The sequence below is a fragment of the Sphaeramia orbicularis genome, chromosome 6, assembly GCF_902148855.1.
Source record: "Sphaeramia orbicularis chromosome 6, fSphaOr1.1, whole genome shotgun sequence".
NCBI lineage: Eukaryota > Metazoa > Chordata > Actinopteri > Kurtiformes > Apogonidae > Sphaeramia > Sphaeramia orbicularis.
The window spans coordinates 44,388,321-44,410,689 of record NC_043962.1 but is presented as its reverse complement, the minus strand read 5'-3'; the positions used below and the strand labels follow the sequence as shown (position 1 = coordinate 44,410,689).

At 37.5% G+C, this 22,369-nt stretch overlaps 3 protein-coding genes across 5 annotated transcripts; 2 read left to right on the top strand and 1 right to left on the bottom strand.

Moving 5' to 3' along the window:
* The first annotated feature begins 210 nt into the window (after nt 1-210).
* On the top strand, nt 211-3,473 carry LOC115421353 (pulmonary surfactant-associated protein D-like). The gene is made up of 5 exons (XM_030137205.1): nt 211-334; nt 943-1,102; nt 1,970-2,065; nt 2,382-2,447; nt 2,707-3,473. The coding sequence occupies exons 2-5, from the start codon at nt 946-948 to the stop codon at nt 3,087-3,089; spliced, it is 702 nt and encodes a 233-aa protein (XP_029993065.1). The 5' UTR covers nt 211-334; nt 943-945; the 3' UTR covers nt 3,090-3,473.
* Nucleotides 3,474-3,671: 198 nt separating this feature from the next.
* Nucleotides 3,672-11,146, bottom strand: LOC115421352 (pulmonary surfactant-associated protein D-like). The gene is made up of 5 exons (XM_030137204.1): nt 11,079-11,146; nt 6,726-6,885; nt 5,898-5,993; nt 5,471-5,536; nt 3,672-5,211 (listed from the first exon to the last, which is right to left on the bottom strand). Exons 2-5 carry the CDS (start codon nt 6,880-6,882, stop codon nt 4,829-4,831), a joined length of 702 nt encoding a protein of 233 aa, XP_029993064.1. The 5' UTR covers nt 6,883-6,885; nt 11,079-11,146; the 3' UTR covers nt 3,672-4,828.
* LOC115421350 (pulmonary surfactant-associated protein D-like) lies at nt 10,126-21,443 on the top strand. 3 transcript variants are annotated; one of them, XM_030137203.1, is made up of 5 exons: nt 10,126-10,164; nt 16,615-16,780; nt 19,156-19,251; nt 20,259-20,324; nt 20,592-21,443. In XM_030137203.1, the coding sequence occupies exons 2-5, from the start codon at nt 16,618-16,620 to the stop codon at nt 20,972-20,974; spliced, it is 708 nt and encodes a 235-aa protein (XP_029993063.1). In that variant the 5' UTR covers nt 10,126-10,164; nt 16,615-16,617; the 3' UTR covers nt 20,975-21,443. The 3 variants fall into 3 exon arrangements, with proteins under 3 accessions (XP_029993063.1, XP_029993062.1, XP_029993061.1); XM_030137202.1 differs by lacking the exon at nt 10,126-10,164 and adding an exon at nt 15,493-15,835 and having other exon boundaries at nt 16,618-16,780; XM_030137201.1 differs by lacking the exon at nt 10,126-10,164 and adding an exon at nt 15,494-15,835.
* Nucleotides 21,444-22,369: the final 926 nt, after the last annotated feature.

Here is a 22,369-nt window from a genome sequence, read left to right as displayed (position 1 = left end):
AAGATCACTGAGGACTATAGAGGAGAATACAGTGGTTACCTACAGTACATGTGTTTTTGTGTGGATACTATGATGTGACCAACTGTACGTCTTCCAAATGTGGAAATAAGACACTTCACCAGCTTCACCTGATGGGAAACATCAGCCCTGTCTTCTATATCTTCTCAGAACAGAAGATGAGCCTTTTTTTTGTCTTCACTTCCCGTAAAAGGGTGGAGAAAGCTGTTTTTAATTTGTATTTTTTTTCTGGCTGGATCTTTTCAACCCTTTTACCAGTTTTGTTTGGAAAAAGCAAAGAAGAAGCACAGCGAGCAGATTACTCCTCATCTAAAATGTGAGTTGTTACTTCTTTTAATCATTATTTAGTACTTGAACAGCATCTCATATATCTTTAAAGAAACTTTAATCTTGGAAAGAACATTGTGTTGGATGTATACATAGTTGTAACAATACAAATGCTAAAGATTTAATTAAAATAAAAAATGATAACTGTTCTTACATGAAACTAACCCTCAAAGGTCTAAACAATATCTGCGCCAAAACATATCTAATCTAAAACCACCCACGTTATCAATACATTTAAGTAATTCAGGTGAAATGCAGTTTATCAGCTTTTCAATATGAGCACGTGTCCTATTTGGATGTTCAAAACCTCTGTTTATTTTCGCTTACTGATAGATTTTGCTGAAAAAAATCACTTTTTCATCAGTTTTCTCTGTTTTGAAAAAATATCCTTTAACCTAAACAAAAATGTGCTGAACATCCACATGATATTTATTTATTTATTTATTTTCAGTTCATTTGGAAGTAACCACAAAAGCAGTTGTAGGTCATTCAGGGTTCACTACTTTGTTTTGTTTTTCACAATTTGCATAAAATCATGATGAAAAACATATTTAATGTAAACAGTGACTGTCATGTTGATTTTCTTTCTATATTTAGAAGATGAGGACTTGTCTCCTCTTCTGCCTTCTCTGCCTGATGGCTCCTGTGAGTTTTGGTCAGATTCCAGGTCCTCCTGGTCCTAAAGGTGACAAAGGGGATCGTGGGATTCCTGGACCCCCTGGGAGTCATGGTATACCTGGTATTCCTGGTCAAAAAGGTATGTTTTACCAACTTCACCACAAATGATACAAGAGCAGTTTAGGAATACCAAATCTAAAAAAATGTTCAAAATGGAGATATGATCAATAGTTATAAATCAACTGTTTGGGGTTACTCTACATGATGAAATATATAAATATATATATATACACTGCTGACCAAAAAGTAAAATCACACACACACACACACACACACACACACACACACATACACACACACACACACACACACACACACACACACAAACAATATGTCATTAATTCACCTTTTACTTTGTTTACAAGACACATTCATTGTGGCATAAGTGTTGTACAGATTTTATTCTGGATACTCTACTTTTCAAATTTTCAGCCCTTTGTTTTCTGTATCAAACATGTCTTCCACAGAGCTGTGACGTGTTTGATTTGTGTTGTTCCATGACTGTTTACTGTATATTTTCATCTAAATCAGAGGTTCTCAATAAAGAAATTGACAAAAATATATAAAAAATACTTCAAATAATAATGAAACAACTATCTAACTAAGCAAAAAGGTGACCTGTAGGGCTTCATTTGGATAAAATCACTGCTTAACCTAATAATAACTAGTAAATGAATTGACCTAAAAGCAGTGTTGGCCAGTAGCATGACCAGAAGAACACCAGTCAGATCAAGGCAGGCTGTTCCCCCCAGTCACACTCCTCCAGGTCACTGTCATTGCCCACAGGAGTGTTCAAGTCCCCCAGAAGAACAATGGAGTCCCAAGTCAGGACACCTTCCAGCCCCCCACCCAGGGACTCCAAGAAGGCTGGGTACCCCTGGCTGCTGTTCAGCGCATATGCACACTGCACACATTACACTGTCGTATCTCTGTATTCATTCATCAGGAGAGCGAGGGGCACCTGGATTTCAGGGGTATCCTGGGGGAATGGGACCTCGTGGAGCGGCAGGATCTACTGGAGCTGCTGTAATGTGTGAACAAGGTGGTTTAACACTGTCAGTGATTCAGAAGTTTTCTATTCTATTCTATTCTATTCTATTCCCCAAAAGGGAAATACTTGGTTATATTCATAAGGTTAAGTATGCTTGAATTTAACTTATCATTATCAGTTATCATGACCATTAATATAAATCAACATTAATAAGTAATTATTTTTAGGAAAATCCATGTGATGATTAAGTCAGTACTTCTAAGTTGTGCATCACTATGAAGGCTAAAGGGGAATGATAAATCAAAGTGTTAAACTTAAAGCATATCTTTATAAAGAATGAAACATGAATCTCTTCTTTTCAATCCAGATTCCTACGGTTCTATTAGTAGTGATCTTCAGGATTTGAGGAGAATCCTGGTGAAATTAGAGCTGGGTAAGTATTCTGTGAAAGATGGATGGTAACATCTCTGAATGGTACAGTTGTTGTAGAAAACTGCATTTTGTATTTAATACCTTTTTATTTCCATCCACATCCTTTATTGGATTTTGTTTGTGTGTGGTATGTTTGGACCTGTTGGATTAAAAGCATTTCTGGATTGAAGAAAGTGTCTTTTCCTGTTAAGTTTGAAAGGGAAAAGTCCATGTAATTTGATACTTTAACACAGCTTCTTCTATCTATTTGTCTGTTGTAGTTATAAAGTATGAGTTCATCAGGAGAGCTGGTCAGAAATACTTTGTGTCCTTCAAGGAGAGAGGCTCTTTCTCCAAAGCTGTTGACTTCTGCTCCCAGCAAGGATTAGAGCTGGCTTTGCCCCAAAATGAGGAAGAGAATAATGCACTGACTCAGGTGTTTGGTGAAGGTGACAAAACGGCCTGGATCAGCATCAACAACAGAAAAGCACAAGGGAATTTTGCAGTCGATCTGAAAAACCAACCTTTGGTTTTTACCAAATGGGCAGAAGGGCAGCCGGACAGATCAGTCCAGGATACAGGCTGCACCATGCTGACAGAAAACGGCTTCTGGACAGTCACACAAGAATGCTCCCTGCAGGCTTACATCATTTGTCAGTTATAAATAGAACTCACTTTTGTTTCCCAATCTCTGTGTTTCAACTTGTTACTAAACTAGAAAATCTCACCTCCTCTCTAAAGCTGAGAATTGAAAATCATCAAAACAACTAATAAACGGTTCTACAGTTGTTCATCCTTGTTCATTTTATATGACTTAAACATCAGACACTTAAAATATAAAATCAGATTTCAAAAGATAGAAATTAAATTTTCTATGTATTATAGTCTTACTATAGATATTACAAAAACAGCTCCAAGATACAGGTTTAGGCACCAAGGCTCATTTTTCCAAACTAGAACAAGCAGTATAACATTAATTGTAGCTTTTGCAAAGACATAGAAGCATATTATGTCAAAGTACAGCAATAAAATATGTGTCATGTCATTATTTTGTTGTGTTTTCATTTTTGGCTGAATTAAAATTATATTTAATTCACATTTACTACATTATAGTCATGGTTTTCCCAACTGTTATCCACATGAGCCAGTAGTGAAGCAAAAATAAAAATAGAGAGACATAAAACAAACAAAATGATTTAGTTAATTTTATTTTTAAAAGTTTTATTTTTTTTTTTTTTTTTTTTCAGTTAGGAAAAAAAAATGGCACAATTCTTATTGGGGCATAAAGGTCTTATAATCTGGGCCAAAAATTGCCCTGTTCGGCCTGATGGTGGCACCAGAGGAACGACAAGGCAGGGCAGGTATATGTATATAGTACAGAACATTGAAAAACACAACTAGTCATCACCCAAAGTGTTGAACAAGAATCAAACAGTTAATTTAACACAGTCCGAACACAGTGAAAACCGACAAACAATAAATAAAAGCAGATTAAAACTATAAAAAGAAAAAAAAACTAGGAAAGAAGAAATAAAAACAATAGATGTGATCACATAAAAATAGTTGAAAGGAGTTATAGTCAAAGAAAACGGAAAAAAACCTGCAAATGTAATAAAGCATTTTATTAGTGAGACAAATGAAAGACAAACAGAAGGTGCTATCTGTGACAGTGGAGTCACCTCTGGGTAAAACAGAAAAACCTTCAACCTCAAGACAAGTTGAGCTGAAGGTCGACTCAAGGGGCCATTTTTTATGTTGTGTTGATTCACAGCTCTTTCATGTGGTCGTCTTGTGCCTGCACTTCACAAAGTATCTGACACAGAAGAAATCAAATCTCTTTTTTGTGTCGTTGTCAATGTTCTTACAGTGCTTGTACTCACATTTTTTCAAGGATCATTTGTAGATGTAAAGGTTTTCATGATGTAATTTGACACAAAATAATGACACAAGATACATTTTATTACTGTAGTTTGACATAATATGCTTTTATGTCTTTGCAAAAGCTACAATTAATGTTATACTACTTGTTCTAGTTTTGGAAAAGCGAGCGTTGGTGCCTAAACCTGCACTTTGGAGCTGTTTTTGTAATATCTATACTAAGATTATAATTCATTTGTTTCAGTATTTTCAATTTCAATAGTTGAAGATAATGATGAAGATCTTTCTTTGTTCTCTACAGTTGAAGATATAATTTCTATCGTTTGAAATTTGATTTTTATATTTTAAGTATTTTATTTTTATGAGTCATATAAAATATAAAATGAACAAGGATGAACATCTGTAGAACTGTTTATTAGTTATTGTTTTGATGATTTTCAGTACTCAGCTTTAGAGAGGAGGTGAGATTTTCTAGTTAAGTAACAAGTTGAAACACAGAGCTTGGGAAACAAAAGTGAGTTCTATTTATAACTGACAAATGATGTAAGCCTGCAGGGAGCATTCTTGTGTGACTGTCCAGAAGCCGTTTTCTGTCAGCATGGTGCAGCCTGTATCCTGGACTGATCTGTCCGGCTGCCCTTCTGCCCATTTGATAAAAACCAAAGGTTGGTTTTTCAGATCGACTGCAAAATTCCCTTGTGCTTTTCTGTTGTTGATGCTGATCCAGGCCGTTTTGTCACCTTCACCAAACACCTGAGTCAGTGCGTTATTCTCCTCCTCATTTTGGGGCAAAGCCAGCTGTAATCCTTGCTGGGAGCAGAAGTCAACAGCTTTGGAGAAAGAGCCTCTCTCCTTGAAGGACACGAAGTATTTCTGACCAGCTCTCCTGATGAAGTCATACTTTATAACTACAACAGACAAATAGATAGAAGAAGCTGTGTTAAAGTATCAAATTACATGGACTTTTCCCTTTCAAACTTAACAGGAAAAGACACTTTCTTCAATCCAGAAATGCTTTTAATCAAACAGGTCCAAACATACCACACACAAACAAAATCCAATAAAGGATGTGGATGGAAATAAAAAGGTATTAAATACAAAATGCAGTTTTCTACAACAACTGTACCATTCAGAGATGTTACCATCCATCTTTCACAGAATACTTACCCAGCTCTAATTTCACCAGGATTCTCCTCAAATCCTGAAGATCACTACTAATAGAACCGTAGGAATCTGGATTGAAAAGAAGAGATTCATGTTTCATTCTTTATAAAGATATGCTTTAAGTTTAACACTTTGGTTTATCATCCCCCTTTAGCCTTCATAGTGATGCACAACTTAGAAGTACTGACTTAATCATCACATGGATTTTCCTAAAAATAATTACTTATTAATGTTGATTTATATTAATGGTCATGATAACTGATAATGATAAGTTAAATTCAAGCATACTTAACCTTATGAATATAACCAAGTATTTCCCTTTTGGGGAATAGAATAGAATAAAATAGAATAGAATAGAATAGAATAGAATAGAATAGAATAGAATAGAATAGAATAGAAAACTTCTGAATCACTGACAGTGTTAAACCACCTTGTTCACACATTACAGCAGCTCCAGTAGATCCTGCCGCTCCACGAGGTCCCATTCCCCCAGGATACCCCTGAAATCCAGGTGCCCCTCGCTCTCCTGATGAATGAATACAGAGATACGACAGTGTAATGTGTGCAGTGTGCATATGCGCTGAACAGCAGCCAGGGGTACCCAGCCTTCTTGGAGTCCCTGGGTGGGGGGCTGGAAGGTGTCCTGACTTGGGACTCCATTGTTCTTCTGGGGGACTTGAACACTCCTGTGGGCAATGACAGTGACCTGGAGGAGTGTGACTGGGGGGAACAGCCTGCCTTGATCTGACTGGTGTTCTTCTGGTCATGCTACTGGCCAACACTGCTTTTAGATCAATTCATTTACTAGTTATTATTAGGTTAAGCAGTGATTTTATCCAAATGAAGCCCTACAGGTCACCTTTTTGTTTAGTTAGATAGTTGTTTCATTATTATTTGAAGTATTTTTCTATATTTTTTGTCAATTACTTTATTGACAGTAAACAGTCATGGTACAACACAAATGCCACAATGAATGTCTAGTAAACAATGTAAAAGGTGAAATAATGACATGTTGTTTGTGTGTGTGTGTGTGTGTGTGTGTGTGTGCAGGTGTGCGTGCGTGTGTGTGTGTGTGTGTGTGTGTGTGTGTGATTTTACTTTTTGGTCGGTAGTGTATGTATATATATTTCATCATGTAGAGTAACCCCAAACAGTTGATTTATAACTATTGATCATATCTCCATTTTGAACATTTTTTTTAAATTTGGTATTCCCAAACTACTCTTGTATCATTTGTGGTGAAGTTGGTAAAACATACCTTTTTGACCAGGAATACCAGGTTTACCATAACTCCCAGGGGGTCCAGGAATCCCACGATCCCCTTTGTCACCTTTAGGACCAGGAGGACCTGGAATCTGACCAAAACTCACAGGAGCCATCAGGCAGAGAAGGCAGAAGAGGAGACAAGTCCTCATCTTCTAAATATAGAAAGAAAATCAACATGACAGTCACTGTTCACATTAAATATATTTTTCATCATTTTATGCAAAGTGTGAAAAATAAATAACTGAATATATATATATATATATATATATATATATATATATATATATATATGTATATATATATATATATATATATATAAGGGGCGTACAAAAGCATAGGGACGCTAGGGACACGTCCATACCAATATCCAGCCACTACTGTTTTGTCCCTACCAATACAACCGCTGTCCGTAGTGTTTAGTCCAGGGGTCACCAACCTTTTCTCTTCTGTGGGCTACTTATACCTAATGAAGTTGCCAGAGGGCTACTCTAATTTAGCTACATTTATTTACATAGCTATTTTTCATACATACGCATATTTTGTATCATACGTTTGTAACATTGTGCTCTTCATTTATTTTATTTATTTATATATCTTTGTTTTAATATTTACAGTACTTAAAAAGTGTTAATATGAAACTATTATTTTACTTTAATTAAGAAAATCAAAAGTAGAAAAAAACAAATACAAGCATTTGCATGCTGTATTCCTAAATATTTTAATACTATGTCAAAAATTATGAAATGGAACAATCCTGCATATTTTTATAGAATTACTAAAAACAAATAATACACACACTGTATGTGCATTTTTAATACTTTGAAATTGTGAGAAGGAACGTTGTCACTCACACAATAAAACTTCACCAGCATGTGCTGCTGTTTTTCTGAAGGATTTGACTTTTTCTAAATTCACATACGCTGTCAAAACATATTAATTAAAACCAGAACTTTGTGCACATAAATCCACCATCCCCGTCACTTCTACAGTCATCACACTGGAGTCAAACGCAGAGGCACCTGTTCAGGTCTGACTCCAGCTGTCTGAGCGCATGCGCAGATAGTGCACATATGTTTGCGCTTGTCCAGGATGTGACCCACTTTACTGATGTCTATGCTGAAGCGCTGGCCTTGGTCAGTTTAGTGAACATGGACTGTTGTTTTTGGACTTTAGTTTTCAGCTCTTTTACCTTCTCTTCACGGAGGCTGATTCCCACTGGAGAATCTCCAGAAAAGTTGCTGTGAACTTTGGTGAAATTCCGCTCCACGTTGCATCTTTCACTGACTTCCAGAACGCGCCACAGATCAGACACACACACTCGTCTTTCACATTTGTCAAACAGAAGTCCGTGCCTCATCGTTGGTGAAAATAACTCCCTGACTATATTTGGCCAACATCGTTGCGGGGCTAAACCCACTACCTGCCTGGCATCTGGCTCATCCTGGGCTCCACCCCTCTCCAATGACAGGCAGCAAACCAGTGCTAAAGTCTGATTGACAGCTAGTTGACCGTTTCATCTCAGGAGGGGGACAGGACACTTGTAATTTTGATTGGGTGGAAATTTAGACCTGTTCTACCAAATGACGAATCAACTTTGTGTTCTTATATTAGTGACCCTTGGTGAACCACTGGTAGATCGTGAGCAACGTGTTGGAGAACCCTGAACTAGTTCTATTTTTAGAGCAGGCCTGCGGGCGACTCGCGTGGTCCCTGCAGGCGACCTGGTGCCCACGGGCACCGTGTTGGTGACCCCTGGTTTAGTCAATGATTATGGCACACAAAGGGTTAATAGTCAGTCTCTGCTAGAAGTCCCGCCTCTAACCTAAGTATCACTCTCCGATTGGCTCTGCGGCTTTGCTACTGTGCATGTGATTGACCGCCCCCGCTGTTACTCCATCTACTTGTATAAGCTAGTTACCCGCTAGTTGGACCGGACAGGAGGCAGTTCGTATCTCCAACCGCTTACCGTAAGTTGTCAACATGTTTGCATTTGTTCTGCCTGGGTCATGTCAGCTAGACGGATTTGAATATCAGAGGTGTCATTTACATTTACAATTGTACATGTGTCTGTTTGCCTGCATGTGTGTGCGTATGCGTGTCCGTGCGTGCAGGGCTGCTTTGTGGCATAGGCTGATAACTAATAACATGATAATTTCTCATTAATTGTCTTAAAAATAAAGAAATGAGAGAAAACAACAACAACAACAACAACAACAACCCCATAGAACCCCCCCGTAATTTCTCATGTGAGCTCTTCCAGACTGGTGCTCACTGTGTGTGTGAGTGATACAGACAGAGTGGAGCTGAATGACAGTCACACAGGTGTAGAACTAAACATCCAGGTGAGGAAAGAGAGTTTATCACCATGAAAAGGCCTTCCAAGGCCTTAGCTGCACTGTTTAGAAGCAGAGAAAAGAGGAGGCAGAAAAGTAATCCAATTATAGAGCAGTGGTGGCTGCTCGTCTTTCAGACAGGGGAAGCTCATTGTTGGCTAACATAAAGAAAAAAAAAAAAGAATTAAGAAAATGGTCAGTGACCTTATCGTACCAAGTAGGCGTCTTTTCCAGGGACTGGACCAGTGTCCTCTCAATATCCAGCAGAGCTAGGCTGCTTAGATTGCCTTGGCCCATTGTGTTGTGAGTGTAAGACTTCAGCCTTTTTAAACAAGAGATGCTCCTTTCACTGCGACCTAGCCGACAGTTTGATTGATTTAGCTATCTACAAAACAATATTAAACTCGAACAAGAAATGATTAAATTATGTAACTGAAACAAGAAAACGCTGAAATTATGTTAAAATGAAACAAGGAAGTACAATGAGTGGGTTTTATTTATAGTGCAAGAAATGAACGAGTAATTTCGTAGTAGTTTCTCTCTTGATTTCACAGCAGAATGTGCGACTGTATTAAACTGAACTGTGTCAGTGAAGGAGTAGATCCGAAACTAGCTGTCAATCAAACGGGATTCAGCCTTTCGACCGATCCTCCAATCAGCACGTGGGATTCTGGCGTCCAGCCCGGCCGAGCTCCGCCCACAGCTCCATTCACCCCTAGAGACGCCCAGCGTCCGGGGGCGGGACAACATCGTGGCATTTATCCAATTACCGTCCAGTTTTGACGCAATGAAAAAAACTGTTCCATTCAGTCCCATTGAAGCCCATAGACGCCCGCAGTCTACGGACAAATGCACTGAGCAGAGATCGAATGAGAAAACAGCGAAACGGGAATGGATGAGAAGTGAACAACATCGCATCCGTTGGTTTGTGATAAAGCTGATTCTGAACGAACTCATCTTTGAGATGAACGTGTTCTAACACATTTGTAGTCAATGAAATGTCAACACAACCGAACATATTTAACCATTTAATTTTCGTAATTTTAGGGGAAGCCGGGCTTCCCTTGCAGTCTGTGAGAAATCACCACTGTTACAGAGGTATGTAACCTTTTATAATGTTAAAGAACGTTTTATGTTGCTAGCTACAGCTAGCTGAACTGAAATGAACCAAGTTGGCTAATTATGGTACTGTAGATGGTTAAGATATGCGATATCTGCTAAGGTGTGTGGTTTACTGCTGAACTGGTTTATATATGTTTCTATTTGGTTTACTGCTGGTTGGCTGGTTTCTATATGTTTCTATTTGGTTTATTTATGTTTCTATGTGGTTTCTATATGCTTCTATCTGATTTATTTGTTTCTACGTGGTTTACTACACCCCCACCCCATATGTATGTGTGTTTGTGTGTGTGTGTGTGTGTGTGTGTGTGTGTGTGTGTGTGTTTTAGAGGGGGGGGCACCAAATTCATATCTCGCCTATGGTGCCAAAATGGCTAGAACTGACTGACTATGATGGTTTGCTTGCTTGATCAGCTCTACTGTACATGATGTGAAATTATGATTGCAAATGCAAAAAAAAAATCAATCAATTTTTAGTTTAGGTTAAAGGATAATTTTTCAAAACAAAGAAAACTGATGAAAAAATTATTTTTTTCAGCAAAATCTATCATTAAGTGAAAATTAAAACAGAGGTTTTGAACATCCAAATAGGACACGTGTTCATATTGAAAAGCTGATGAACTCCATTTTACCTGAATTACTTAAATGTATTGATAACATGGGTGGTTTTAGATTAGATATGCTTTGGTGATGGTAGTTGTTTAGACCTTTGAGGGTTAATATCATACAAGAACAGCTATCATTTATTATTTTAATTATTTTTTTAGCATTTGTACTATTTTACAGCTTTTTATAAATCTAACACAATGTTCTTATCAAGATTAAAGTTTCTTTAAAAATATATGTGATGCTATTCAAGTGCTAAATAAAGATTAAAAGAAGTAATAACTCACATTTTAGATGAGGAGTAATCTGCTCGCTGTGCTTCTTCTTTGCTTTTTCCAAACAAAACTGGCAAAAGGGTTGAAAAGATCCAGCCAGAAAAAAACCAATAAAATTAAAAACAGCTTTTTCTGCCCTTTTACGGGAAGTGAAGACAAAAAAAGGCTCATCATCTGTTCTGAGAAGACATCAAAGACAGGGCTGATGTTTCCCATCCGGTGAAGCTGGTGAAGTGTCTTATTTCCACATTTGGAAGACGTACAGTTGGTCACATCATAGCAGTGGCAGATCCAGAAAAAATGGAAGGGGGGAGGACAGGAAAATGGTGGGGTCCAGGGTCGGGGCAAAGAGAGGCAAAATGAACATTATAAATGCTTCAAATCACATAAATCTGTATTTTTTTTTAATCATCATAAACTAATAAAATGAATAGAATTTAACCTCACTAATGTGACCACTTTTGGAACCAAAGCAGAGTTCGTTTTATTGAGGTTTTCATTATGGCATTGAATTCCATTGTATTCCAAATAATTTAAATGACAAACAATAAGTTACAGTGAGTTATAGACCTGTGTTTGACAACTTTATGTGATTCACTCAGTTAATGACTGTGTTCCACGGCAATTCAAAGATATTTAACATTCAGTCCATACAGTTCTATCCTTCCCACTGTGTAATAATACATTTCATACACATACATTGTTTCCAACACTTTACATGTTCACATGGAGAGGCATAGGGCTGGGTAAAAAAATTGATTTAATCGATCTTAGATCGATCTCATTTTAATTTTGTGTAATCGATTAATAGTGGATGAGATCGATTTTTCAGAGCAGGACCAGGAGTACGCAGAACTGCGGGTGGCTCCGTCTTGTGAACCCCTGGGGAAGACTTGGTCTCACTCGCAATGGCTTTGTCACGGAAAAGACGCGGAGGAAGGGTGGGGAAAACTGGGAGGACCTCCAGCGGTCCTACTGGCCTCAAACTCAAACCCGCAGTGTGAAGGAACTGGCCGCCCGGCGAGTCACTCTTGGAATAATAACTTGGATCCATACTATCACCTATGGCTGAGAATGGAGTTAGAGGAAGAGTAAAGTGACAATGTCCGACGCTACGCTACGCTACTCCACCCCCCCGCTCCCTGATCAACACTCACGGAGCGCGCACCCCCCCCCAGCCCCAGCCCCACTCCACTCCAACCAACAATCACGGAGTGCACCCCCCCCACCCCCCCAGTGAGTAGAAGCCTCCAGCCATAAAACAGAATAAACATGACGAAGTCCGTTTTGAGCCACTGTAGAGACATGGCAATAATTCTGTCCTGTTCATTAATTATGAGAACATTCAGCTACTTACAGCTGAAATGTCAAATTTATTTCCTTTCTAGTATCAATACTGATACCAGTATTGATGTGTTGCATGACTGCAGTAGTCAAATAATCAGGTTGCAACTCAAAATTGTACTTTGGTATCACTAAATTACTCTGAATCAGTTAATTAATACTGAATTGAATCAATATCGAATCGAATCATGAATAATCGTTTCAGAAACTTAGGAATCGAAATCGCTGTATTCTCCTCTATGGTCCTCAATGATCTTCTACTTTTCTCCTTTTAGAATGTTTTTCATTTTCCCTGAAAAACATCTGGCATCCACTTGACATATTGAAAAGAGTAAAGCAGAAAAACAGCTGTTTTTTTGTTTTACATAACTGAACCACGGTTGTACTTTTTGTAGCTTTTTACCCCCTGGGCCTGGATGAAGGGGGTTTTATCATCAGCATGTCTTTTTTTTTTTTTCTTTCTTCTCACCGCTTTTTAGTTTACCAGCCGACAGGCCATAAGCTATTGTCGTCATGCGGCGTCCGTCGTCGTCGTCTGTCGTCCGTTACAAAAATTTCAATCGTCTTCTTCTCCAAAACTTCAATTCCAATTGACTTCAAACTTGGTGTACAGCTTCTGTATGATGATGTCAACAAAAGTTAGTGAAATTATTTGGATCTGGTTCTGATTCTGGATTTGGTGTGACTTTGAAAAATGTCCCCATTATAAGAGATAGGAAGTGGATCGATGCAATAACTCAGTAAATATAAATGATATCCAGTTGAAATTTCTACAGTCCAGCCCTGATGGGGAGATGACCAAAATATAATGGCCACATGCTGATCAGGATCTGCTTCTGGATCCGGGAACTTACGGAAAATTTAATGTGGGCTCTTATGGGGAAAAAATTCAATCGTCTTTTTCTCCCAAACTCCAGTTCTGATTGACTTCAAACTTGGTATACAGCTTCTGTATGATGATGTCAACACAAGGAACTGAAATTATTTAGATCCGGATCTGATTCTGGATTTGGTGCCACTTTGAAAAATTTTCCCATTATAACAGATAGGAAGTGGATTGATCCAATAAATCAGTATATATCAATGATATCAAGTTGGAATTTGAATTTTTTACAGATCTGATTGGAATATGACCAAAACATGGGCTATGATTTAAATTTTTTCCCCATAAGAGCCCATGTTACATTTTCCCTAAGTTATCGGATCCAGAAGCAGATCCTGATCAGCGTGTGGACATTATGTTTTGGTCATCTCCCCATCAGGGCTGGACTGTAGAAATTTCAACTTGATATCATTTATATATACTGAGTTATTGCATCGATCCACTTCCTATCTCTTATAATGGGGAAATTTTTCAAAGTCACACCAAATCCAGAATCAGATCTGGATCCAAATAATTTCGGTAACTTTTGTTGACATCATCATAAAGAAGCTGTGTACCAAGTTTGAAGTCAATCGGGATTGTAGTTTCAGAGAAGAAGACGATTGAAATTTTGTGACAGACAACAGATGACGACTACAGACTCCACATGACGACAACAGCTAACAGCCTGTTGGCCGGTAAGCTAAAAATGTGTGCAGGAACATATGCAGTGTTACGTGTTTTGGCCTTCTGACTTTTAAGATCTGTTTGACACCATTTCATTTCTTGCCATGATCAAAAATGACCAAAATGTGACAGTTTTAGTGGAAACATGTACATTTAGCTCCTGCTGCTGATGTTTTTCTGAGCATTCACTGTCAGCAACATGAAAACATGTAATCCATCATTAATTGGAGGAGATGAAATATTGAAATCTTGGTGACATCTTGGTCCTTTTTAAGACACCTATTGATTCCTGGTTGACATTCATCCCTTTTTCTACTGAAAAAACAACACTCACACCAAGACAGTCTGTCTACTCGTAAAAGAGAGAAGTAAGTTGACTAAAACAAACACAAGCTAAGCTTCAGTTTCAGTGTGAACTTTCAAAGGTTAAACTAACCCTCCATAGATAGATGACTATTCATCTAAAATATTTAATGCCTTTTCAGTGATTTACTGTTTATGTAACACTAATATTATATTATTTGTATACATCTATTACTTTTATAACTAACAGATCATTCAACCATATACTTTTTTAAAAGTCAGGAGTTCCACAGCTTGTCAGTGATTTACTTTGACTTTCTATAGTGAACAGAGTTACACCAACACCTTCTGCAGCATCAATTTGTCACATCCTTCTTAACCCATAAAGACCCAGTGCTACTTTTGTGGCAGTTCCCAAATGATTTTTTCACTATATCAAACCTTTCTTAAGTGACCATTAATTACTCTATTATACTCTGTATATTTTGCTCACGCTGCATGAACCTCCCAGCCGCCTGCAGCAGCAGCGCGAACCTCCGTTTCCCATAATGCACGTCGTGACAAAAAATTCCGAAGATGCCCGAGCGACCTCATGGTCTGAATGTAAACACATGGGTTTTGTTTACGGTGGATGGCACTTCGAATTTGTTCACTGTAATGCAAGAGATTCAGGTGAGTAATCACAGAAAGACTCTCAGATTCGTGATACTTAGGCTATGACTGAGGTTTTACAGATTTGATGAAAAACTGGTCAATGAAAGTCTCCAGCACCTTTAAAAAATTTGAAATCTACATTTTTGTTTTCAAATCTTGATTTTTTTTGTTTCAAAACTATATTTTTCATTTGCCTTTTTCCCTTTGCTTGCATAGTAAAGACACAAAATAATCTTCATATTCAGACATTTGACCTTGGAAAAGTAGGTCACAAACTAGGTGAAGGTCACTCATTTCAGAAATTGTCCAAGCTCTATACATGATGTATGTATGGTCAAAATGTTAATGTTTCAGAGTTACAGTGTTTATAAGATGTGTCACAGACAGACGGACAGACAGACATGCTGATGACAATACTTCCTTCAGGTCTAGGGGGTTAAAAACTACAAAAAGTACAACAGTGGTTCAGTTACGCAAAACAAAAACTGTTTTTCTTCTGCTTTGCTCTTTTCAATATGTCAAGTGGATGCCAGATGTTTTCAGGGAAAATGAGAAACATTCTGACACTAAAATAAGAAAAGTAGAAGACCACTGAGGACTATAGAGGAGAATACAGTGGTTTCCTACAGTACATGTGTTTTTGTGTGGATACTATGATGTGACCAACTGTACGTCTTCCAAATGTGGAAATAAGACACTTCACCAGCTTCACCTGACGGGAAACATCAGCCCTGTCTTCCATATCTTCTCAGAACAGATGATGAGCCTTTTTTTGTCTTCACTTCCCGTAAAAGGGTAGAGAAAGCTGCTTTTAATTTCTTTTTCTTTTTCTGGCTGGATCTTTTCAACCCTTTTTCCCAGTTTTGTTTGGAAAAAGCAAAGAAGAAGCACAGCGAGCAGATTACTCCTCATCTAAAATGTGAGTTATTACTTCTTTTAATCATTATTTAGCACTTGAATAGCATCACAAATAAGGAAACTTTATTATTGAAAAGAGCATTCTGTTAGATTTATACATAGCTGTAACATAATACAAAATGCAAAAGAAATAATTAAAATAATAAATGATATCATGAATGAATATGTATGAAATTAACCCTCAAAGGTCTAAACAACTGTTGGTGCTCAAACACATCTATTAATCTAAAACCACCCATATTATCAATACATTTAAGTACTTCGGGTAAAATACAGTTTCTCAGCTTTTCAGTATCATCAGATGTGTTTTATTTGGACGGCCAGAGTCTCTGTAGTGAACGTAGAAACACTATCGACTGCAAACAATAATTCACCAGTAAAACCCATGAAATTAGACAAATAACAGTGTCTGTAGACACTTGTTTTTATTTTCACTTACTGATAGATTTTGCTGAACAAGTCAATTTTTCTTCAGTTTTCTCTGTTTTAAAAAACCTAAACTGAGGTTTTATGAACATCTATGTGATTAGTAAATCAAATATAACAAAATTCCTTGAAAAATTAGGTAGAGGGTAGTATTATAGTAAACGGTGGTACATTTTAACCTCACAAAAAATTAAAGATAGTGAGAAATTCCTTTGGAAGTCACTACAAAAGCAGTTCTAGATCTTTCAGGGTCCACTACTTTGGTTTATTTTTTTACACTTTGCATAACATCATGATGAAAAACATATTTAATGTAAACAGTGACTGTCACGTTGATTTTCTTTTCATATTTAGAAGATGAGGACTTGTCTCCTCTTCTGCCTTCTCTGCCTGATGGTTCCTGTTAGTTTTGGTCAGATTCCAGGTCCTCCTGGTCCTAAAGGTGACAAAGGGGATCCTGGATTTCCTGGGATTACTGCACCTGGGAGTTATGGTTTACCTGGTCTTCCTGGTCCAAAAGGTACATTTTACCAACTTCACCACAAATAATACAAGAGCAGTTTGGGAAAACCTCATTTAAAAAAAGAGTTCAAAATGTTTATGAGATATGTTCAATAGTTATAAATCATCTGTTTGGGATTACTCTACATCATGTAATTTATGTACACTGCCTGGTCAAAAATAAAACCACACACACACACACACACACACACACACACACACACACACACACACAATATTTCATTAATCCAACTTGATTCACTGTGGCATATGTGGTGTACAGATTTCAGTCTGGACACTGTAGTTATCACATTTTCAGCCCTTTGTCTGTTTCCAATATGAAAAATGTCTTCCACAGAGCTGTGACATATTTGATTTGTATTTTACCATGACTGTTATCTGTATATTTTCATCTCAGTCAGAGGTTCTCAATAAAGAAATTGACAATAATACAGAATACTGTAATGACAAAATAATAATCAAACACGTATCTAACCTAGAAAAGCACTCGGAGAATGCAGACCTCTGCCAAAGCAGATCAGTGGGCCCCCGTGGCCCTCCCACCCCCGATCACCACCAAAATTTAATCATTTCATCCTTGTGCCAGTGTCAACATTTCCTGACAATTTCATGAAAATCCGTCCATAACTTTTTGAGTTATCTTGCTAACAAACAAACAAAGACGTATGCACACAAAGCAAAGTGATCACAATACCTCCTGGTGGAGGTAATAAACAAAAAGCTCTGTAGGGCTTCATTTGTATAAAATCACTGCCTAATCTAGTAATAACAAACAAATAAACTGACCACAAAGCATTGCTGGGCAGTAGCATGACCATACCACTGAATTTTTGCTGATGTGAATATAAATAAAAGTAGTGAACTGTTTAAAAGAACTTAACTCTGGTGTAGAAAAGACTTAAACACCAAGATCAGGTTCATTTCATCACAGTACTCACATGTGTGTATGTCCACATTAAGTATGTCAGTTACTCATGAAAGTGGGAACGATGGATCATCAGATGAACAGGTGGATTGGTGTGATGTCGGCAGTAATTTGTGAAAAAAGGTGAACGACACGCACATCCAAAATTAGAGGTGTGCTGGATCCCAAAAACAGTAGAACGTGAGAAAAAATAAAGGAAGGTCCGCACAACCAGTGAGCTCCCAAACCATTTAATCGTGACGTTTCGGGCCAAGGCCCTTCATCAGACTGAGCAGTAATTTGTACCAGTCTGTTGTGGTGAAGAAGGAGCTGAGACGAAAAGCGAAGGTCTTCATTTACCAGTCATGATACGTTTCTACCCTCACATGTGGTCACAAGCTGTGGCAGAGACCGAAGGAACAAAATCACAGATACAAGCGGTGGAAATGGGTTCCCTCCACAGGGTGGATGGACTCTCCCTCAGAGATAGGGTGAGGAGTTTGTCCATCTGGACCAGATGATGGTCCTCCACTCTGAGAGGAGCCATTTGAGGTGGTTTTGACATCTGGTCAAGATGCCTCCTGGACACTTCACTGGAGACGTGTTTCACACAAGTCCAATGAGGGGAAGACTCCAGGGCAGACCACAGATGGACAGATTCTACTTTGTGGCTGGTCTGGGAACGCCTTGGTGTCCCCCATAGGAGCTAGAGGAGGTGGCCGAGGAGAGAGAAGTCTGCAACAAATTCTTTGACCCAAACATACAGTCAGTAGCTTTTCATTTCGTAAACTCCTCCAGTTGAGGCAGCAACTCATCCTCAGAGGGCACTCCATCCTTTTCCATCTCAGAATCATGGCCTCGGACTTAGAGGTGTTGATCCTCATCCTGGCTGTGAACCACCCCAGTGTAAGGTGGAGGTCACTACTTAATGAACACAAGAAGACCACATCATCTACAAAAAGCAGAGATGTCACCCAAGTGTCCAGAACATACGGCTGCAGGTCTGATGAAACACATACAAAGTCCATCATGGACCTATGCCCTCAGGTGTCCTGGTGTCATGGACACTTGTGGACATCCTTATGTTTGTCTGTATGGACAAACTGTGACGTGCACAGAAGTCCAACAACAGAACACCAGTCGGATTAAGGCAGGCTGTTCCCCCCAGTCACACTCCTCCAGGTCACACTGTCATTGCCCACAGGAGTGTTCAAGTCCCCCAGAAGAACACTGAAGTCCCAAGTCAGGACACCTTCCAGACCCCTACCCAGGGACTCCAAGAAGGCTGAGTACCCCTGGCTTCTGTTCAGTGCGTTAGTGCAGTCAAACACACCGATTTGTGACCTGAAGGTGCCCCCCCTCTTAACCCCGACCGGTCAATCTCAGCCTCTTGATGACGTGGCACCACTTTTAATTATCAAGTAAAATCATGTTACATTTCCATATTTATTTATTTATTTGCTCATCAGGAGAACCAGGACCAAGTGGACCAACTGGTTTCCTTGGACCTAGGGGACCTAATGGACCGCCTGGATATCCTGGACCTATTGTAATGTGTGGACGAGGTGCTGTTTAACTGTTACTGATTCAGAACTTTTGATTGAACATCCATTTAAGCACAAATTTATAGAACTGTGTTCCAGTCCCTTAACATTCTATTTGATTCAATTCGATTTGATTCTATTCTCCTAAAAAGTAAATACTTGATTATATTCATAGGCTTATACATATTTGAAATTCTATTATTATTCTTATTATTATTATTATTATTATTATTATTATTATTATTATTATTATTATTAAAATAACATAAACTCATTTTGTTTAGGTTGTTAGCTTTGCTTCCAAAATGCCTCAGAGATGGTTTTTACTTTATTTCTCTCAACATTGATTTTCTTTTGTTTTGTTTTGTCTTTTAACCATGACCTTGATTTTCAATGTTCTACCTCTAAATTTCTAAAATATTTTTTCGTGCTCGGACTGTAAATAATAATTTTCTGCCACAACTAACCATCTACTTTCTTCACATCTCACTTTAGGAGGAAAAATCTCCCATTAAACTGATGATGACTGATTAACTGATGTCCTGTTCATGCTGATTTGAGATATAAACGTCAATATTTCTTTAAAGTTTAACAGTAGATTTTTCTTCTTGAGATGTGAAGAAAGTAGATGGTTAGTTGTGGTAGAAAATTGTTATTTACAGTGAGAACAGGAAAAATATTTTAGAAATTTAGAGGAAGAACATTTAAAATATCTATTGTCATGGGAAAAAAAATGTAGAAATCAATATTGAGAGAAATTAAGTAAACTGTTCTAAACCACTGTTTAGAAAAGCAACACCTGAATTCAACATGTCTGAATATTTTTGTCCAAATAGTGTAAATCAACTGATCATTTTAGAAAAAAATTGCAGCATTTCAACATTTTGTTTTAAGTAAAATGTAAATAAAGTCAGTACTTCTAAGTTGTGCATCGCTGTGAAGGGTAAAGGGGGATGATAAACCAAAGTGTTAAAGTTAAAACATATCCTTGTAAAGAATGAAACAAGAATCTCTTCTTTTCAATCCAGATCCCCATGGTTCTGTTAGCCGTGAATTTGAGGATCTAAAGAAAATCTTGGAGAACTTACAGCGACGTAAGTATTCTGCAAAAGTTGGATGGTAACATCTCTGAACGGTAGAGTTGTAGAAATTGCATTTTGTATGTAATTGTATTTAAATGTATTTTATTTCCATCCACATCCTTTATTGGATTTTGTTTGTGTGTTTGGTATGTTTGGACCTGTTTGATAAAAAGCATTTCTGGATTGAAGAGAGTGTCTTTTCCTGTTAAGTATGAAAGGGAAAAGTCCATGTAATTTGATACTTTAACACAGCTTCTTCTATCTATTTGTCTGTTGTAGTTATAAAGTATGAGTTCATCAGGAGAGCTGGTCAGAAATACTTCGTGTCCTTCAAGGAGAGAGGCTCTTTCTCCAAAGCTGTTGACTTCTGCTCCCAGCAAGGATTAGAGCTGGCTTTGCCCCAAAATGAGGAGGAGAATAACGCACTGACTCAGGTGTTTGGTGAAGGTGACAAAACGGCCTGGATCAGCATCAACAACAGAAAAGCACAAGGGAATTTTGCAGTTGATCTGAAAAACCAACCTTTGGTTTTTACCAAATGGGCAGAAGGGCAGCCGGACAGATCAGTCCAGGATACAGGCTGCACCATGCTGACAGAAAACGGCTTCTGGACAGTCACACAAGAATGCTCCCTGCAGGCTTACATCATTTGTCAGTTATAAATAGAACTCATTTTTGTTTCCCAATCTCTGTGTTTTAACTTGTTACTAAACTAGAAAATCTCACCTCCTCTCGAAAGCTGAGTACTGAAAATCATCAAAACAACAACTATGAAAAACCACAGAAAACAGTTCTACAGTTGTTCATCCTTGTTCATTTTATATCACTCATAAAATACTTAAAATATAAAATCATATTTCAAAAGAGAAATTATATCTTCAGCAGTAGAGAACAAAGAAAGATCTTCATTATTATCTTCAACTATTGAAATTGAAAATACTGAAACAAATGTATTATAATCTTACTGTAGATATTACAAAAACAGGTTTAGGCACCAAGGCTCGCTTCCTGTTTTTTTTTTTTTTTTTTTCTAAAACTATAACAAGTACTATAACATTAATTGTAGCTTTTGCAAAGACATAAAAGCATATTATGTCAAACTACAGCAATAAAATGTATTTTGTGTCATTATTTTGAAGTGTTATTTTTTTGGCTGAATTAAAACCATATTTCATTCACTTTTACTACATTATAGTCATGGTTTTTCCAACTGTTACTCACATGAGCCAGTACTGAAGCAAAAATCAAAATAGACAGAGATAAAACAAACCAAATGATTAAAAGCTATTTTTAAGTGGGAAAAAATATAGCACAAGTCTTATAGGGGCGTGTAGAAGCCAATAATGTAATAGCGACCCATAACATAATAAATTTGCTATTTTTAAATGTAATAGGCCAATAATGTAATAACTGGCCAATAACGTAATAAAAGTCCTGAGCCAATAACATAATCACTTTTGGCCAATAATGTAATAACTTATTACGTTATCGGTTGGTTATTACGTTATAATAATAACTTATAATAACTTATAATTATATAATAACGTAATAATATATTAATATCACTGTATTTAAGTTTCATTTATTAGATATAACTGTGATAAAATATCTCTCTCTCTCTCTCTCTCTCTCTCTCTCTCTCTCTCTCTCTCTCTCTCTCTCTCTCTCTCTCTCTCTCCATGTATTTGTCTATTTAACTTGATGGTTAAAATACTTTCTAGTCCTGTCTGCTGCTCCTCAGCCTTTCAAGCTATCTCCAAACGAAGTGGAAGCACATGTTTACAAACATAGACAATGGTATGTTATGAAATATGTATGACATGTAACTCACTCTCAAAGATAGCAATTATTTTTTCACTGTTAACCCTGTACAGCCTGAACCATTAAATCATTGACATAAAATTTCAGTTCTTTAAAACTGGAGCCTTTATTGGTCCTTCTGAACAACCAAAAAAACAAAAATTCAAATACTAATTTCCATGTATGACTTTCAATTTGTATCATATTTGATACATTGGGTCTCAATGCTCACATATTATTTTTTAACAAACAAAAAC

Bases quoted from the DNA above. Each gene is read 5' to 3' on its own strand.
- LOC115421352 (XM_030137204.1), bottom strand. From the start codon at position 6,882: ATGAGGACTTGTCTCCTCTTCTGCCTTCTCTGCCTGATGGCTCCTGTG. The intron at 5,994-6,725 runs GTATGTTTTACC...TTCATTCATCAG, and splicing joins TGGTATTCCTGGTCAAAAAG to GAGAGCGAGGGGCACCTGGA. The intron at 5,212-5,470 runs GTAAGTATTCTG...TGTCTGTTGTAG, and splicing joins CCTGGTGAAATTAGAGCTGG to TTATAAAGTATGACTTCATC.
- LOC115421350 (XM_030137203.1), top strand. From the start codon at position 16,618: ATGAGGACTTGTCTCCTCTTCTGCCTTCTCTGCCTGATGGTTCCTGTT. The intron at 16,781-19,155 runs GTACATTTTACC...TTTGCTCATCAG, and splicing joins TGGTCTTCCTGGTCCAAAAG to GAGAACCAGGACCAAGTGGA. The intron at 19,252-20,258 runs GTGCTGTTTAAC...TTTTCAATCCAG, and splicing joins TATTGTAATGTGTGGACGAG to ATCCCCATGGTTCTGTTAGC.
- LOC115421353 (XM_030137205.1), top strand. From the start codon at position 946: ATGAGGACTTGTCTCCTCTTCTGCCTTCTCTGCCTGATGGCTCCTGTG. The intron at 1,103-1,969 runs GTATGTTTTACC...TTCATTCATCAG, and splicing joins TGGTATTCCTGGTCAAAAAG to GAGAGCGAGGGGCACCTGGA. The intron at 2,448-2,706 runs GTAAGTATTCTG...TGTCTGTTGTAG, and splicing joins CCTGGTGAAATTAGAGCTGG to TTATAAAGTATGAGTTCATC.